Below are 15,930 nucleotides of genomic sequence, written 5' to 3' on the forward strand. Positions count from 1 at the left end.
ATAAATACACGACGCTACTCACTCACCTCATTCATCCGTCCATTCATCGATAGTATCTGTGCTCTGGAGAGATCCGGGGGGCATAGCCACGCGACGGCAGTTGCTTATCGCGGGTGACCAGAGAATCGCCACGTGCGATTTCATTGCCAATTCCATTCATAGTTCGACCAGCTCATGTGCTAGTGAATGGGCGACGGGTACCCTGGAGGGCACATGGCTAGAACTCAAAACATTGCATACTTTAAGTACTTTTTATTTATCTGGATGTACTATACCCTAGTGTTTCGAACACTTATGAATAATTAGGCTAGTCACTACGTTTAATATATATTATATATTGAATTTAAATCTGACAATATTTTTGAATTACTACATAGTAGTTTACATTAACTTATAATAATTTTATACTAATTTTAATTTTATACCATATTTTTATCTCTTAATTCTTAGTTTTTTATTTTTAAGAATTATTTTAATTTAATTTTAAACTGAAAACCGCTTATGGTTTCGAGATCATAATATTTATTATTATTTTTACGAATTAAAAATGTTATTATAATATCTTGAACCAGAAATGAAATTCTATTGTATTCTTTAAAACTCTGTATTGTTTATACAACAATTTTTCAGCAAACCCTTATAGTTTAATTATTATTTGCCTAGGGTGAAAAAAGAAGATGGTGAAGCAACTATTCCTAGTTGTAAATATAATAAATATAATTTTTTCGAATATCTTCTTCAAAATGTTAATCTCCTTTTTACGTTTTAAAGCGAATCCTTATAACCCAATCGTTATTTGCGTTGGTCTTAACCCAATTTTCTTGTCCCAGACAGTACTCTACTAACATCATATAATTTACCATGTATCAAAACTCGTATGTGAGACAAGGCTTATTAAATTTGATTTGTATCTGCGTTACAGGAAACCTTAAAGAATTCGGAATATGAGTATTTGAATGAGCCCGGGTGCTACTTTCGTGCCCTCAGCTGTGCGCAACCGGTAGCAACTTCTGGTTAAACGAGGGGGGATTGGAAATGGGAACAAAGACAGCGAGCGGGACCAGCAAATTTGCGTGCAATCGTTCGGCCTGCGTTTTTAATGACTTTTTCGACTCAGCCCGGGTTATCCCAACCCCTCACCCTCCGGGCAATGCATTTAATTCGATTATGAGACGCGGAGTTCCATGGCATATAATATTTTCGGTGGTGGCTTCGGGAAAAGTAATTGAAACTCTGGCTGTAAGTGGAACGCAGTCAGTCGCCCTGCCCATCTCCACATCTCCACGTGCGACGGAGTACAACTAATGTGGGTGTTAACGGTGTGTTAAGTGATTTCGCCATTTGTTGTAGGATCGAACCGAACAATTCCAATTCCTCAACTTCGACGGCGGCGACGACACCCGATAAGTATCGGGGTCTTTGGGCACTGAACTGGGTACTTGGCACACACGTTTCGCACATATTTCAAGCGCTTTTCACTGCGGATAGAACTTTTCATTTCCGGTTTAAAATCGAGGAAGGCAATTGCACAAATGTATCGGCTTACAATGAAGGCATTGTAGAGCTAAGCAGACTTTAAAATATAATTCCCTTTCTAACCCCGGAAATTCGTAAAGTTCCTCTGGCATTCATAGTTGTTTAGAAAAACAAAGATACTTAGTGTGGCAAACTTAGACCATGGATTCATGATTTAGACAACAATAGATATACATTTAAAATCTAAAAACCCCATAGTGACCCCTAAATGCTTAAAACAATTTAAGGATGCAATTTGAAACATAATTCCTAAAGTTTTATGAGAATTGCACTTTTTTTTTAAATGTGAGGATATTTCAAGATATAAGTGGAAGAATAAAACAATATAAGGGGGTGTTACAGAAATCGCAGAGCACTCATTCAGAGTTTCTAATGTGCATCAATGTAAATTTTACACGACTGATTTTACACAAAAGCGAAATAATTACGAGTAGTTTGTAAATATCATAATAAGGTATTCTCAAAATAAGCATGTTCTTGAAAAGGTAATACTAATTTTAATTGACTAACAAATTTAAATTGCATTCATAACTTTTAATATAATTAGAAAAGTATAAGTATGTACGTGTAGTACGATTCTTCAGTAACATATTTTTATAACGATGATAAAGTGATGTTAGGATCTTGCTGGCAATTATACAAGTTGTTACTTGTACGCAATGCATACTATTACTATTATTATAACAAAGAATAAGTGCCTTTAACGAGAAAAAAGGCTTTACGATCGCACATAAACCATAAATAATTCATATATTTTCAAATATTGTGACAAAAAAAAATCAGACCTCGAACAAACGAACATAAAATTTCCTAAAATTTCATAATTTTGAGATTAACATTTAAGGAAAATAAAAATAAATTTCGATCGATGCAGCATTTTTTTTGTTCTGCGGCTCTTTTTAGTAATCTCCTTTCGCATTAAGAATCTAAAAGTTGCTCACAATATTACGTCCAGAATCCCACTTTAACGTGGTTATTAATATGCATTTTTTTCCATATCAAAAAGACCCAGCTCGAGTAGCCCGGCACTCGTTAATGGGTTAATTTAAAGGTGCTATTTATCTTTGCTTGCCAAGTGTCGTCCCTTGTCGCCACTACCCCTGCTTTGTCCGACAGCCGGCTAATGAAAACTAAAAACTTCAATTACCAAAAGAGCCAAATAATGCGTTTTTAAACCCAAAAATGTACGAGTTAAGAGCGGCCAAGAAATTGTGATAGATGAGGGTTTGGCGATGTTTTTTACGGGCCACTTGTTCGTGACCCTGCTTTCTGCTCTCTAAACAAAGAGTGACCAAAAAGGCGCAACAGCAACCGAAAGAAAATGGCAATAAATCAGGGTAAATAACACACAAGTACCGAGAGTTCCAAGGGGCGGTATGAAAGGGTTTTCGCTCGAAATTTCCCAATGGGGTGATTATTTAAAATTGTGCAACGCATAAATAGAAGTCAAAGTTGGCGAAGAGGCAGCAGATGTGGGACTCGGGCCCCATATCTTCTGTTTGTGCCCTTGTAATTGTGTTTTTAGCTTATTGCCTTTGCCCAGAATTTGTACCATAGGGATACAGAGAGCAGTCCAATCGATATGTCCAAAATCAGCTAAGAATCCTTGAAAAAATCTAATAAATATTAATTCAATAAATACATTGGATGCAGTCTGTTTTATTTTTATGTTCATCACAAAAAGTGGTTTGTTTGACTAGTTTCACAAAAAATATTGGTAACGTAGTTGACTTAGCAAGATACCATTAGATACCAGAAAGCAGTAAAAAAAAATTAGAAACTAAAAAATGTTTCATATACATATTATTCTGGAAATGCATATCCTTCCTCCAATATATGTGGCTGCACATCGGCTAGACCTCCCTGAAGGCGAATCAAAAATCCATCGGGGTGCTGATACTTCGTAATAGTAACCGCTATCTCCTGGCCGAGTAGTTTTTCCGTCAAATAATCAAAGCCATCACAAACTTTCTCGGTCTGGCGTTCTGCGTTGCGTAGTCCCTCTATTTGGAATTTCATGGCTAGACCAGGGATCATTTTCTGCTCTGGAAAGCACGGGGCCAAGGAGTAGACGGCTGCGTACTGGGTGTAACCAAAATCCACGTAGAATAGCAAGCACGCGTAATTGCACATGGCGGTGATCCTGGCACGATAGTATAGTCCGTCTTCATACTTTGCCAATACTATGTCCATAGGGCGAAATTCAAAATTGCCCTTAGGGACATCCTCCTCTTGCCACACCGGCGGCACTGGTCCATCCAAAAAATGGCCATAAAAATCAATGGGGGAATGAATAAAGCTGACTTTGATGCGAGCAGTGATGCCCATCTCGCGGCGCCCTGGTACAGTTTGCTCAAAAGCTGCGTCCATTTGCAGATCCTCAGCATTTTCACTTTCCGAGTTGCCATTCTTGATGTGAGTCACCAGCAGCTCGCCGCCATTATTGTCCATCACCCGCAGCCTTACACCATTGCCCTTGAACATGTTCAACTGGGCTGCGCGAATGGAATTGGCCACAGAGCATCTAATCGCTTGCCCAGGCAATTTTTGCAGATCATCCGGTAGTGCGAATATGCGCTCCATGCCAGATAGTTGAATATAGTCTCCGTAGTCGACCCGATATGCTTCATATCTATTATTCGCAGCGGCGTATAGGGCGACACGCGAAAAAGATCTATCTGCGCCGCTGTAGAAAGCAAAGACTTCTCCGAAGTTCGGCATCTGACCCAGCTCCCGTAGTGGGGTTTGTCCCACGAACAGGAAGTCTATTAGTACAGAACCGCATTCCCATACGAAGACGGTTTTGTTGGGTACGTCTACGTGCAACACGGCGGCGGTAAATTCGCGTCCTGCGGGGAATTCACCAATTTTGTTATGCACTTTCTTGCATATTTCCATAGAGCACATTTTTTGGCCGCCCCTAGGTGGCAGAACGCACCGATTCCGCGGCGCTAGTGACATTTTGGGAAATATTGGGTTACTAGCTTGGGGCGTTGCCAGGAGGGGCAGCAACACCCGCCCAGGGGATCTGGGAAGGTATGGACGTTCGAGCAGCGTCCGGTTCTGCAAGATTGATTGAATCATCTGAACTATGGCGAAATCCATTTGAATGGGGCCGTTCTCTTCATCTCTCCCAGATTGAACGGACTCCTCCGTATTTGAAGATGTATTTAGCATGTTTCCTTCCATTTTCACTAAAGTTTAGCCGATATTTAAAGAAGAAATCCTACCGCTTGGTTGCCTTGAAGAAACAGGAAAGAACAAATTAGAGTTGTATTTTAATATGTCTAACGCGTGCTTTTGTTATCGATACCACGAATTGGCCTATGACAATGCTGCAATTACCTTGCGCTGCTCTGAGAATGTAAAACAAAGAAAGTACACAAATATACTTGTATTTTATAGTAATTATCTCAACTGGCTTGATCACAGACTCAAATGCTACCGAAGTGTCAAAATGAAAGAAAACGCAAAGCATGGAATGTTTTTTTTTTACATATTGATGATATATCGATAAGCTGCTTAGTTAGGGTATTCAACAACCTCGAGGCTGTTGAATTGCTGAAAACCAGAGTTTACAACTTATTTAATATAAAAGCAATGGCAACTCTGTAAGATTTTAGTGCCATCAGTTCAAATTATGAACTTTATATTCGCATTAGGAAGTTAATTTGTAGGTATATTTACTTTTTTAATAGTTTTAGGCAGTAACTTACAACACAAAATTAAATAATACATCTCTTTGGTAACGAAACATTTTACAAGTAATTATAACTTTTTGAAATCTCAATAAGAAGCATTTAGGGTCGTTCCCATTATTGCTGCAATTTTCTTCTGAACATTTAACAATTCAGAAACTGAACAGTTTAGGAAGTACGCAAAAATTTTTTTGTACGATTTCGCAAAAAATTCTTTTAACATACCGACTGATTTAAATATTTTGAGATTTAATTAAAATTTGTTTTGGTTTTTTGGGGTATTCCCTAAACTTGTGTGCTCCTGTCGTCGGGGATGATCTGGTTTTTGATTTTTAAGTTAATCTTCTGGGAAAAACTCAAAACCCCAGTAGAAACTGAATAAACAAAATAATACAACTTTGAACAAACAAGAAAAATAAAAAAAAAGTTTTGTTGCTAACCCACCGCAAAAACATTTTAAAAAAAAATTGTTTGACCGAGAGTTAGGTTTACCCACTTAGTCACTTTTCGATTCTGGCAATTGCTTGTTAATTAAAAATAAACTAAAAAAAACTAGGGAATATCGGGCTTAAAGTTTTCGATGTGCTCGACGGCTGCTTAATGCATATTCAGTTTGTGCTTTATATCAAAAGTTATTTCAAACTGACTTTCTATCCTCAGAAAGGATGTTCTTATATAGTTTGTTCAACTATTTAATCACACTTGAAATCAAATGTTATTCCCCAAAATTCACTTTCCCCTTTACATCCTAACTCGACTATAGTGTGAACGGGGCTTGGTGACACCGGGATAATAGCGTTTTCTCATGTCTTTTTCGTGTAATGAGGTTTTGTGCAGAAGTAGGACCGTTAAATAAGGATTTATCTCAAATTCGGTCACACCAAGCCGAATAAAAAAACAGCTTTCGCGGTTCGAAACCAAATGAGAGGGGTGTGAGAAGGATCAGCTGATTGATATCGATAGTGAAGCTAGCAAAATGTCGCAAGTTGAGAAAAATCACCTGAAATCCACGCCAGAGGCAGGGGCTGGATCTCCCGGAGAAGCCTCGTCAGTGGCCGTGGCGGCGGATGCCACCGAAACAGAGGAACTGGTGAAGCAGCTCCTGGGAATGGGTTTTCCGGAGGGCCCTGCCCGCATTGCGTTGGCCGGATGCAACAACAACGTGGAGCTGGCGGTGCAGCTTTTGGTCGCGGGCGAGGACTCCAGAAAGCAGCGTCGTGGTCACCAAGGATTGCGCCAGCTGCGCAGATCCCTTTTGGGGAGCCCCTTCTCCACGAATAAAGCCATCGAGGAGATGATGCGGAACAGCTACACCGTGCAGGGACTTACAGATTCTGTGGGCAAGAGCGGCGTGGAGGCCATGCAGCTGCTGCTCGCTGATGAGGACCTCAGCTCGGAGTCACCTTCATCTGCTGAAAGCTCGTCGGCCAGCGATTCAGCTGAGAACTGATCTTCGTACCGCTCAGCTCTATCTCTCTTTTGGAAAATTTTTAATTTGTAAGGAATATCCTTTGCCACGTACCACTCTTAATTTAATTTTTTTTAAAGTATATCAGTTTGTAACAAAAGGGTGCCAGCTTTTTTCTGAGATTTTGTCCTATGATCTTCAGGTTTTATTTTTGAAAATATTAAATTTAAAGTTAAAGAACATAAGAGTTCAGTTTCACAATGTGTTCAAGATTCAAATACCTAATGGAATATTGTAAAATTGGCTCTTAATGATAACGCCAATGGAAGCTTGTATTAATTGAACATTAGAAACTAAAAACTATTTATTTAAACACCGTTTTGGAGTAAAGGCATCGTACAAATATAGTTTGCGAATCTCAAGTCCTAATGCTGTTAAACAATAAATAAATATGTGAAATGAGAAAGGAATATTGTTTTTTACATTATAATAAAGAACCATAAGGTTGAAATACATAATAATAAACACATATAATCAAAAAGCCAGCGAAATGAAAATCTCCATAGAAAATTTGTTTAAAGAAACTTTCCCTTTGTCATTTTTGAACAGACATTTCCGTTTTGTAGACTAGTGATAGAGGTGGGTGCTAGGAGTACAAAAATATACGTATGGCTCTTATATTGAGATGATACTAACTAAACTTTTTTCTATTACAACAGTGCCCTTATTATTGTCAACTATGTAGAGTAAAGTATATAAAAGCTGAGTTCCTCCAGAGTGATATTACCTGATGTGCTACTCTCGTAAATGTATTTATTTACCCCGTAGCCATCAGGAGACATTAATTGCATTAGGGTTACGCAACCCCCAACCCCTCTGTTGTTGTTTTGGCGGATGTGACTCCGGTCAAGGAGCGGAAGAAGCCGGAACTGAAAGCAACAGCAACCCTGTGGCAATAGCAATGCGCAGCTTGTCAACCCTTTTCGGCCCGATGATTAATGATCGCTCTTTTTTTGTATTCCAGTGTTTTGTACTGATTTCAATTTACCGCTTTCGCTCAAAGTTTCTTGGAGTACAGTGGGCCATAGTGCATCCCCTAGATTTTTTGGCAGGGGTACGGGTATTTCGCAGTTGAAAAATTCTAATTAATTTTGACTTGCAACCGTTGACACTGTCAACCGCAGCCACGTAACCCACCCAGCGTTTATCGCGTTTGATCGGCGTTGCGGCGCACCGCAAACTGCAGAAGGCGACAACCCCTGGACGTCCGACGTCCGATTCTCGAATACTCGGTACTCGGAACTCGAGGCGTAGGCGGCGCCGTCTCATTTATCAAGGGCCGGCAACTGTCGCCGCTTTTGGGTCTGCTTGGGTTAAGATTGCGCGGGTTAAGTCAGATTGCACAGCGAAAAAAGGACAGAGAGACGGAGTCAATTCAGTATTCTGCGGGTGTTCACTTTAACACTATTTAACCTCATTGGGATATCTCTGAATATTAAGTTATGATTTACAACTTACCAAAATTACTTGTTCGTCTCAATGGGAAATGATATGCACAATGCCAAATAGTTGTTTTGATTTGACTTAAATATTATAGCCATCTTTGATTGCTTTTTTTATCCTTTGGTATATTACAGTAAGGAAACTAATTTGTAGTTATTAGTTAGTTATTAGCGGCAAAATGTTCAAACAACCTTTCTTGATCTTATGATAAAGTGTGATTTTATAAACGTTTCCCTACTAAATATTCAATAGAGAAAGGTGTATTTAAACGCATAAGAATTCTACTTTTACATAGCTTAAACATTTGTCTATATTTTAAATATAGTTAAATTTATGGTCTCAGTTACAAATTTATTATTGGTATACCCTTGCAGAAGACATCTTCGCTCTTATCAAGTCAAACATATGTACCTTACTCGGGCCATGTCCACCCTCCCGTTCTTTTTTACCCAAACTTGTCTCTCAGTTGTAATGTTATCTGTATGAAACTATCCCAAAAGTCCCCTTTATAAAACGATCGAGAAATCAATAGAACCGGATCATAAGATGTTTTGTTTGTTTACTTAACATATGAGCGTGAAAATGAAAATTATATGGTTTCAGAACTGCGATCCTAATTTTATTACAATGATCTAACCACTAACTTGCTGCTTGAAAAATCGGAAAGGTATACGAAAAATGAATAATACTCATATTATACTTATTATTATTATACTCGTACAATCCTTTCTTCTTAAATATAAGCCTATGGATATCGATTAAGATTAGATTCTTGTAATACAAATTCCTGACTTTGACCTTTTAAAGTGAAAACCCGATAAGGTTTCGAAAACCCTATTTCAACACGTTCGATAACTCCCGATACGATCGGAGTTTTTTCCGGTGCGGTCTAGGTTTTGTTCGGGTTCGCTGGACTTTAAAATGCAATTGTCACGGGCCGTAAATTAGACGTGGAAAAATCCGTAATTCGATACTGCGATGACGTCGCTGACAATGCCATGCAATCAGCCCTGGTTGCCCGTACCGCCGCTCGTTAGCTTCGTTTGCATATTTGTGGGCGGGAGGGGTGACGGGGCGGGGTTTTATCAATATGTTGACAACAAGCCGGCAATAATAATTGCAATAACAATTTGCTGCGAACCAAAGAAGCGTGCGAAATGTGTCAAAAGGCCGAGGGAAGGGTTTCGATCCAGTAATTGCCCTTATGAAAGAGGCAAAACTGGTAGCAGCAACTCAAGACCTCGTTATAAGTCGATGTTGCGGCGATCATATAAATGGATTGTTAAGGTAATTTCGAATGCAAATGAGGCCGAAGATGACGGGCAGACTGCTTCGATGACAAACGAAGACAGCCTGGGAAGTCTAATCCTGGGCAGGCGAGTCCGTGCCCGGCAATCGATAACCGCATTCGACAGTCCAAGAGTCCGAGAGTCCTGCCACAGGATATATATATGGGTGTACGAGTGTGTATGCAAATCGAACCGCAGCTCAGATTCAAGTGGCACCACCGAACCGAACTGAACCGAATCCGAGAGGGAGAAACATTGGGCTGTGCTCACTTTTTATTTGCTCAAGCGCTTAATTGTGTAAAAAAGGAGCGATGCCGATGATGATAGTCCTGCGGCAGGAGCGGGATTCACCGCCAGAAGGAGCAGCTGCCGAGGGCTGCCAATTAATAGATGGAAATGGATTTGCGTAAGAAATATGCGTTGCCATTTCCATTTCCATGGCCCAACAATGGAGAGCGAGCGAACCAGAGACAATTAGGCAATTATTTGCGCAAAGGATCAAAACCAAAACAAAAAGCCCTGCCACCCATTCACCATCCATTCACCACCCATCCACCCTCTGGCCCTCGTCCTCCTCACCATCCTCTCCTGCTTGTGGGAAAGCGCTCAATGGGTCCATGGGTTCGGGTATGCCTGTGCCCCTGTGTTCCGAATTCCGAATTCCGAAGCCAAGGAAGATGAGCAGTTCCAACTGAGGTGGCCAGCCGTTTGGTGCCAATTTGGCCTTTTTTCAGGTGAGATCTGGCTTTTTTCCACAGTCGTATGGAACTGGATTTCGATTAAGTGATTTTCAAATATTTTTATTTTATAGTACTCATAGTACTAAAAACTAATCTAACTAATTTTAGGCAAGTTAGTCGAACACTAATGAACACAGATTATCAGAAAATGTTAATACCTACTTTTATTCCTCTTGAAATTTTACAAAAACTGCATGTAAATTGTGTCTACTTTGTGATGGGTTCCCTTTTTTGAGCAAGTTATCTTAGGCATAAGATTGATTTGGTTGTCCTTTAACACTTAAAATGAACCTCTATACATATACATAGTATTGGTTATCAGTTTTGAAAACCTGGATTATTTAGTACTTTTTTTTTAAATGTTAGAACTTTTATTCGCCTAGGAATTTTTACGAAAGCTGAATGAAATAAATGGTTTCCAGTTTGTAATGGGTTCCGTTGCGTAAGAACATATTTATGTAGCTAAGTTATTTTGTTTGGTGACCCCAACCAAATATTGTTGATGAATTTCAGAAATTCTTCGGTTCTTATTGTTTCTAAATTGTATGAGTAGTCTATATTCTTTTTTGGTTGACAAACCTTTTCTGGTTTTAGCCACATCTGCCTTTTGGCCATCATCCGTAGACATCACTGACGGGAGCAGAGCTTAGGTGAAATTCTGGGGTGAGGCTGGTTTTCGTTTGGAGTTTGCCTGGGCCGTTGCTTTTAATTGAACATGAGCAATTAGCGTGCAATTTGTTTCGCTCGCGAATGTGAACCAACGGTAAATGGGGGCAGCTCCCTGCTCCCTGCACCCTGCGTCCTGCTCCCTGACCCTCCCAACCACGCCCCCCGCCCCCCTCACGTGGGCCACGTGCTTTTTTGTGTGTCTCTTGCCAAGAAACGCACTTGAGCAGAATTAATTTTAAATGCGGCTCTGCACGCGGCTAAGTGATTATGTCCTGAGCAGAAAGAGAGAAGCCATTCGAGTTAGAAGCTGGCCATTCAACCACCACCCACTCGCCACCCACCCACCACCCACCAACCACCACCCACTGCCCCGCGCCCGCTTCCCTCCTCTTCACTCAGCTGCTCGCATGTTTAATTATAATTAAAAAGCACAGCGCAGCATCTCCAGCGGCCCACACCAACGGCACATCCTTCAGGCTAACCTGATCCATAAACATTAAAATGGTTAATTGAGTGCTTAGTGTGTCCTTCCCACCCCCCGCCCACAGTGAGTGCAGCACAATATTAATTATTTTAATTGAAATGTTCATTATTTTACATCTAATTTAGCGCTAGGTGCGTGTGCCACTCCCCCTTTCGACTCATCAACGCCCCCGCCCCCGCTCTATCCCCCAACTGGTCAATCCCACATGCTGGAACCCAGGCACAGTGGGGCTGCACAGTGGGCATGATTCTGCATTGCTCTCTAACAAATAACCTTAGTTTATGTCTTTTATGTGAGGGTCTTTAAAGAATCTTGGACACAATGATCTTAAGGCACTACTACTTGAAGAGTCAGTACAGTTCAGGACCGTTTTCTTGACCGCCGGTTAAACTATATGTAGGTTTTAAGCTCTACATTTTCATACGTTTTCAAGATTTGGAACGCTTTAAGTTTCACATGCGGTCGTAAAACGGTCCTGAAGACTTTATAAATGGTTTTTAATTATTAGGTTCTTAAGCTTCCTTTAAGTTTGCGAGTTCTTACCTTCCACGTGGAGACTCTATAGTTCTTGATACGTTTCAAATGCCTATTGTCGTTTAAAAAAGCAAATACAAAATATTTAGTTTTCCAGTTTACGATCCTAAATATCACTGTTTCAATATTATTTTGATAAAAAATATTATTGACAGAAAACAGAAAGAGTACAAAACGAAACCTAAAATATCCGAAAAATTATAATAACATACTTTTTTTCTGTGTAGGTCAACTTTTTTTTATTTTTCCCGATTCGACCCACTGTGCCTGCCTGTGCGTTATTTAATTCTTTTAAAAAGCAAATATAAAAGATTCAGTTTTCCAGCTTACGATCCTAAATATCACTGTTTCAATATTATTTTGATAAAAAATATTATTGACAGAAAACAGAAAGAGTACAAAACGAAACCTAAAATATAAGAAAAATTATAAAAACATACATTTTTTTCTGTGTAGGTCAACTTTTGTTTATTTTTCCCGATTCGACCCACTGTGCCTGCCTGTGCGTTATTTAATTCTTTTTATTTTCGGCCTGTTTTTTGGGGTTGTTGCAGGCAGTTTGGCGCGGGGTTTATTATAAATTTTTAATTGGCTTTTTATGTATGAATAATGCCTGCACCCCGGCACCCTGCCCCCCTCCTCGGCCGCCCGTGGAGTTGAGAGTGGTGCCACCAGTAGAGACGCTCCTGTCTCTCCCAGAGAGATGGGGTAGTTTGGCGAATCATTTATGCAGTTAATTCATTGTGCGGTTATTATTCCTTCTGCACAGAAAAAAAGAACAGGATATCAAGATGTGCAATTGAGCTGACTCAAACAATTAATCAGTTAAGATGACCTAGTTGGCCAAAGCGAAGTTCAATAAATATTATAAATTAAATGGTCCGAAAATATCAATTTAAAGTGGTATCTGTTATCCGTATGCCATGGTAAACTTATCAAATTGATGAAAAATAGTTGTATCTTATGTTACTGATTAAACGAATTGCTTATATTTATTTATTTATTTATATAATGCTAACAAGTAATTGTAAACTAAATGCTAACAGTGGTCATGAGCTATAGCAGCTATAGAATTTGCTTGTATACATTTTTATCTTTGGGTGAATGGAATTGTTAACATTTCCAAGACTAATCTTAAAGTTTGCACATATGAGTAAAGATTTTTTAAATAAAAAGAGAGCTTAAATCTGTTTTATGACCCAAAGAGTTGTAGATTCGCGTAATGCAAGCTCCACTGTACTTACCCCTATTGGGAGGGCTAATTTTTTTTCTTCCGTGTGGGCATTAGTAACGGTGAGAAAGGGTTGCATCGCGGCGGGGTGGGGGTTAAAACGGAATCGCCGGGCAGAAGTGTCACAAAGGAAACTATCCGGCCTGCGGAAGCTCCACCTACGCGCACAGGTGCGCCTACGCAGGTGGGCCAAATGCTAATAACAGCGCCTTAACAGAGCAACCCTCGGCCGCACCTGTGTGATAGGCGGTCGGCGTCCAGGAGCGGCGTCCAATGGCAGCGAAGGGCCCCAAAAAGCAGCCCCAACGCAGCGGAGAGCGGAAGCAACCCTCGCAGCGCGAGAGAGAGAAAACCGAGGAAAAGCCGGTCTCATTTGATAGCGAGCCGCGAGAGTGAGAGCGGGAGAGAGCGCAAGCGAGAGAGATAGAGAGAGAGAGAGAGGGCTCGTGCAGTCGACGTCGACGGTCGACAGTCGACTTCATTCATGGGGCATTCGAAAATTAGCGGCATTCGAAAATTGAACTTCGGCGCTGGCGGTTGTGTGTGCGCGCGTGCGAAAAATAAAATAAAACAGAAGCAGCAGCAGCAGCAGTAGCGAAATCAAAACAAAGTCACGGAACACTGTTTATTTTTTTCCTGTGTACATGCCACAAAGAAACAACAACAGCAAGAAAGCAAGTGCGAAATATGCAAATTTATGAGCTAACTAATTGAGTCGAGTGTGCGTGTGTGTGTGCGTGCGTGTGTGTGGCAGGTGTTTATCCATCCATCTCTCTCTCTCTCTCTCTCGCTGGCTCCCCCGCTCTCGCAGTGATCTTGCACCCACACAAAAACGAATAACTAACGAATAACGGTAAATGCCAGTAGCCTGATCTCACTCTCTCCTCCTCGCCCACTCCCACTCTCTCCATCCCCCTCTCGCACGCGTGTGGCGAGAATTCGCATTCAATTAGCGCAGAAATTGAATAACATAAACAATAAGCGAAACGCATTCCTCTGTGCAGCAACAACAATTGAATAATAACGACCGGACCGCAAGCTAAATAAATAAATAAATTTCGAAAAAGAGGCCTTGGCTTCCTGCGAAACACCAACAACAGCAATAACAACAATAAAAACCCAACCGGCAGGAACAACAACTCAATTTCTGCATATGTAAGTCGAAACTTTTCGCCCAGCGATCCTTTTAATTAGTTTACGTTAGTTTTCCGCCCCACGGCCGCTGTTTGTTTTTGCCATTTGTTCTAATTAAGAATCTCAAACCAAAACGAACCGAACCGAACCGAAGAATCTCTCCGTTTTCCGTTCTGTTCGCCGCCTTGCTAATTGCCTCCGTCTCGGATTACCAGCAACAACAACAGAAACAACAACTAACTGCAGCGATCGGCAAAAAACACATATCCAGATACATGCATGTGGATGTATCTCGAGGGGAAGCTGGACAAGATGGAAAATAATCAGAAAAACCAACAAACATGCAGGGAATTATGCTAAAACAAGCTTTTTTTGAAAGGCCCATAAAGATTTGTACAGTGTTGACTCAAAAGGAAGTAGAAGTTTTCGGCTATACTATACAAAGCTAGCATATCTCAAAGATATAGATCATTTATATCATACTGATACTGTAAAAAAGAAACACATTTCCAACTCGAACTTGAAAGCTAGCATTTCTCAAAGATACAGATTACCTATATCATACTGATACTGTAAAAAAGATACACATTTCCAACTGGATCTTACAAAAGTTTCTCCAGAAGTCTCTAAAATACAGCAATTGATAATAAGCAGTTGCACTTCCATAACTACACAGTTTCCCAACTCAAAGTCTCTATAAATCAAAATTATTGACTATAGAAATTAGCAATAGTTCTATAACTTGGAGTTCTGAAAGCCTAAAACTATTTAGCGAAAACTACTGTCAGAGGTATTTAAGAATATAAGAATTGGTTTTCGTTTTGGGAACTAAAGCTGTAAAATAGTGTTTCAATAGCTATCCACCTCCACCTGATCTCTTTAAGAATGCTTTCCTAAAACATTTTCAAATATCTTCTATTTAATATTAACAGTTTTGTAACTGATTTGTTGAAAAAAACACAGCCCTCAAAAGTTTTATTGCTTGAGTAATGTGTTCTCCTGCTATCAAAACTACAATTATGATGTCCTATTGGAAGGTTCTCAATGGGTTCCCTTAGGACCTATCATTTTCTGCCTTTGATCCGATTTACCTTCCTATTGGTGGCTTCTTATAACTGGGCACTCCCTTTGCTCAAGGGTATTTTTGCTTCACAGCCTACCCACTCTCTCTAGACCCAAGTGGTACCATCTAATTGCGAATTTCACACATTTGCATGCCCCACCGCCCACTGGCGTTGCATTTCCCTCCGAGTTTTCCTAGCCCTGCTTTATTTACTTTCCTGCCCGCGCGATGTTGTTGTCAGTCAGGCAGCCCATTAATGCCAAATGCGTGTCTGTCAAGTCGAGTCGAGTCGAGTCGAGTCTTCCTTTCTCCTCCGTGGCATCCCCCTCCGGTGGAGGTGCAAAAAAGGTGGCGGAATGGGGACAGGAGAAGTGCAGTGCAGTTGCCGCTCACGTTGCATTAATTAACATTTAAACAATAATTAAATTATTCATACAAATGTGGCAAATGCAAGCGGCTGGAGAGGCGGTCACGCGGAGGAGTTCCCTTCATCTTCATCTCCATCGCCATCGCCATCGTCGTTGCCCCATCTTTAATCTCTGGGTAGCTGGGGTAGCTGGAGCAGCGGCAGCACCAACAACAGCCTATTAGTAAGGCTTATTGCCTGTCTGGCCACCACTGCCTCTTCTACTACTACCTCT

The 15,930-nt window shown here is 40.5% G+C and overlaps 3 protein-coding genes across 5 annotated transcripts in view; 2 read left to right on the forward strand and 1 right to left on the reverse strand.

Moving 5' to 3' along the window:
* Window positions 1-15,930, forward strand: part of Bx (LIM domain-containing protein Beadex) — a 67,050-nt gene that overhangs the window by 10,064 nt on the left and 41,056 nt on the right. The window lies entirely within an intron of this gene.
* LOC108010465 (tudor domain-containing protein krimp) lies at window positions 3,176-12,011 on the reverse strand. 3 transcript variants are annotated; one of them, XM_070997510.1, is made up of 2 exons: window positions 11,871-12,011; window positions 3,176-4,777 (listed from the first exon to the last, which is right to left on the reverse strand). In XM_070997510.1, the coding sequence occupies exon 2, from the start codon at window positions 4,723-4,725 to the stop codon at window positions 3,340-3,342; it is 1,386 nt and encodes a 461-aa protein (XP_070853611.1). In that variant the 5' UTR covers window positions 4,726-4,777; window positions 11,871-12,011; the 3' UTR covers window positions 3,176-3,339. The 3 variants fall into 3 exon arrangements, with proteins under 3 accessions (XP_070853611.1, XP_016930824.2, XP_016930823.2); XM_017075335.4 differs by lacking the exon at window positions 11,871-12,011 and adding an exon at window positions 8,161-8,247; XM_017075334.4 differs by lacking the exon at window positions 11,871-12,011 and adding an exon at window positions 4,882-5,019.
* Window positions 6,139-7,108, forward strand: LOC108010467 (uncharacterized). The gene has a single exon (XM_017075338.4). It carries the CDS (start codon window positions 6,211-6,213, stop codon window positions 6,682-6,684), a length of 474 nt encoding a protein of 157 aa, XP_016930827.2. The 5' UTR covers window positions 6,139-6,210; the 3' UTR covers window positions 6,685-7,108.

Source organism: Drosophila suzukii, chromosome X (assembly GCF_043229965.1).
Source record: "Drosophila suzukii chromosome X, CBGP_Dsuzu_IsoJpt1.0, whole genome shotgun sequence".
NCBI lineage: Eukaryota > Metazoa > Arthropoda > Insecta > Diptera > Drosophilidae > Drosophila > Drosophila suzukii.